The sequence below is a fragment of the Orycteropus afer genome, unplaced genomic scaffold (assembly GCF_000298275.1).
Source record: "Orycteropus afer afer isolate SDZICR_OR568_19922 unplaced genomic scaffold, OryAfe1.0 scaffold00726, whole genome shotgun sequence".
Classification (NCBI taxonomy): domain Eukaryota; kingdom Metazoa; phylum Chordata; class Mammalia; order Tubulidentata; family Orycteropodidae; genus Orycteropus; species Orycteropus afer.
The window spans coordinates 427,173-430,029 of record NW_006922313.1 but is presented as its reverse complement, the minus strand read 5'-3'; the positions used below and the strand labels follow the sequence as shown (position 1 = coordinate 430,029).

Sequence of the window (2,857 nt, the reverse complement as noted above, 5' to 3'; positions counted from 1 at the left end):
TGGGCTTTGCTTCTGTGAAGATTGACAGCCTTGGAGACCCTGTGGGCAGTTCCACTCTGTCCTCTAGGGGCGCTGTGGGTCAGAATCCACTCCTCGGCAGTGGGCATTAGTAAAGACTGACAGCCTTGGGGACCCTGTGGGGCAGCTCCCCTCTGTTGTCCGGGGTGACTGGGCATCCACCGGAACGGAGACAGCGATATCCCATTGCTCAGATTCACCAGGCCTTTCTCTGTAAGACCTGGGAGTTCAGCCAGCAGGTTTGACCCCGGGTCAATGCAAGCTCGGGAAAGCCAGATACGAGTCTCAAAACAGCTGCAGGCCTCATGGAAGCCAGCGGAGCCCAGTGCAGGGCCAGGGGCTGGGAGGAGCCGAGGGCCCCAGACACGGTGTGAGAGATGGTTCTTCCTGACCCCGCAGGTGACAGGCTCTGTGCCCTGGGCAAGCCACCCCCTGCCCGGTGTTATGTCAGGGGAGGAGCGGGAGGGTTGTACCCCCCAAGAGGCTGGCAGGAGCCCCTCAGGATTCCGGCCCTGCTCTCGGGAGTCACCTGAGACCCCAGAGGCAGCCCTGACGCTGTTGCCTTCTCCCACAAGGGTCTGTGTCCACCGCAGGCCATGGCGGCTGCCAGGCCCGCGCTGGGCAGAATCCACCCCAGGTCATCCGTCCTGTTCCTGTGCGACATGCAGGAGAAGTTCCGCCACAACATCGCCTACTTCCCCGAGATCCTGTTCGTGGCTGCCCGCATGCTGAAGGTAGCGCCTCGGCCCCGCGCTCCCGGCCCGCCACCCCCGGGCTCCCTGCCCCCAGACCCTCAGTCCCCGGACCCGCCGCTCTCAGACCAGGCTCTGTCCCCTCCCGGGGCAGGTGGCGCAGTTGCTGGAGGTGCCGGCCCTGGTGACGGAGCAGTACCCCAAGGGCCTGGGCCACACGGTGCCCGAGCTGCACACCAACGGCCTGCCGGTGCTGCCCAAGACCACTTTCAGCATGGTGCCCGCGCTGCGCCAGGAGCTGGACGCCCGGCCCCAGCTGTGCTCCGTGCTGCTCTGCGGCATCGAGGCGCAAGCCTGCGTCCTGGTGAGACCCTGCCCACGGGCCGGGGCGCCCCTGCTCACCTGGACCCCCAGCCTGAGTCCAACGCCCTGTCCTGACCCACAACGTTCTTCCTCTTGGGCCCCCACCATGACTGGGGACGACCCCTCCCCATCCTGACCCGGGACCCCTGTCCTCATCTGGAACGGCCCTCCTGACCCCTCCCATTCTAACCTGGGGACCCCTTCCCTGATCCGAGCCTTCCTCATCCCTTCCCATCCCGGACCCCCAGTTCCGATGTGGAATCCCCCACTCTTCACCCAGGGCCCCTAGTCTTGTCCTGGCTCTGACCTCTCTCTGTCCCCAGAGCACGGCCCTGGACCTCCTGGACCGGGGGCTGGAGGTGCACGTGGTTGTCGACGCCTGTTCCTCCCGCAGGTGAGAGGGCCCTCCCGGGGCGGCTGGGTATCAAGGGGGTGCACCCTGGAACAACCGCTGCCCCGTGAGGAAACGGCGGCTGCACCCCGTGGTTGTCATGGGGTCCTGGGGGCCAGCCTGGCCCTGACGCCCCTCCCCACTGCAGCCAGGTGGACCGGCTGGTGGCGCTGTCCCGGATGCGACAGAGCGGTGCCTTCCTCTCCACCAGCGAGAGCCTCATTCTGCAGCTTGTGCGTGATGCCACACACCCCAAGTTCAAGGAGGTAATGATGCCCCAGGCTCCCTTTCACCCGGGGACCTCTCCCCCTCCCATGTGTCCAAGCTGGAATCCCAGGGTCGGCTGTGGGGGCGCAGATTCCCCAGCAGGGGACGGACCGGCTGCGAGTGCTGACGCTGGGGTCCCTGGGGACCTCAGTGGCTTCCCTCCTCGGGTCGCTGGGGCCGGGGGCACAGGGCTGGGAATCTGGCGGGGGCCTGGGGACCCTGACTCCCAGATCTCCAAGGAGGCTGTCGAATTCGGGGGCCCCCGGTGTGGGTCCCGGGGCTGCGTCTCTGGGGGAGCAGGGACCACTCTGCAGGAACGGCTGTCCTTCCGTCCACCCATCCGCTCGCCCGCGTGCCTGTCTCTTCCTGCGCCCCGCTCCCTCGTCCCCCGTGCCTCGGTTTCCCCCTCCGCGCCGAGGGGCGGAGGTTCGGTTTTTGAGGGGGTTCAGTTTTTAATAAAAAGGGGGGCAGGTGTACACGAGAAGCCCCCGGACAGCTGTGCACGAATAGTGGCCCCAGCCACGGTGGCAGCCCAGTGGGAGCCAAACCAGGTGGGTGTGGGGAGGAAGAGTTTTGAGAAGAGCGAATGGTGGATTTGCCCATCTGCTGCCACACGGGGGGGGGGATGGAGACAGGACCCTGGCCTCCTCCTGACACCACCCCACCCGCCCCTGCAGATCATGAACATTATCAAGGAGCCGGTCCCGGACAGCGGGCTGCTGGGCCTCTTCTAAGGCCAGACACCTCTTCCGATGACCTTTCCGCCCTGCCTTCGGGAGAGACCACCCTCCTGTCGCTCGGACTTGGGTAGAAGCGCTTCCCCCCCCATCCTTGGCTCCCAGGAGTGGTGCAGTCCGCCGGGAGTTCCGCCCCCGCGGGAGGAGAGGCGGGGCTCCGCCTTCCCATTGGACGCTGGCTCCCGGAAATGCAAATGAGACTTCTGAAAGCTGGGAGGGGGTTGGCTGAGCGGAGCTGGGGGCGGGGCGCTGTCCCGGGCCACTGCACGGGGTGACACGGGGAGGGGGAGGGACTGTCACCGAGGGAGTGGGACCTGGACTCGAATAAACATTACATTGATGTGGCTGTGGACGGAACCATTCTTGGGCTTGGGGGTGTCTCGGAGGCG

General features: G+C 66.3%; 1 protein-coding gene across 1 annotated transcript; it reads left to right on the top strand.

Moving 5' to 3' along the window:
• Positions 1-614: 614 nt before the first annotated feature.
• Positions 615-2,465, top strand: ISOC2 (isochorismatase domain containing 2). The gene is made up of 5 exons (XM_007957276.1): positions 615-752; positions 865-1,074; positions 1,397-1,467; positions 1,613-1,730; positions 2,409-2,465. The coding sequence occupies exons 1-5, from the start codon at positions 615-617 to the stop codon at positions 2,463-2,465; spliced, it is 594 nt and encodes a 197-aa protein (XP_007955467.1).
• The last annotated feature ends 392 nt before the right edge of the window (positions 2,466-2,857 follow it).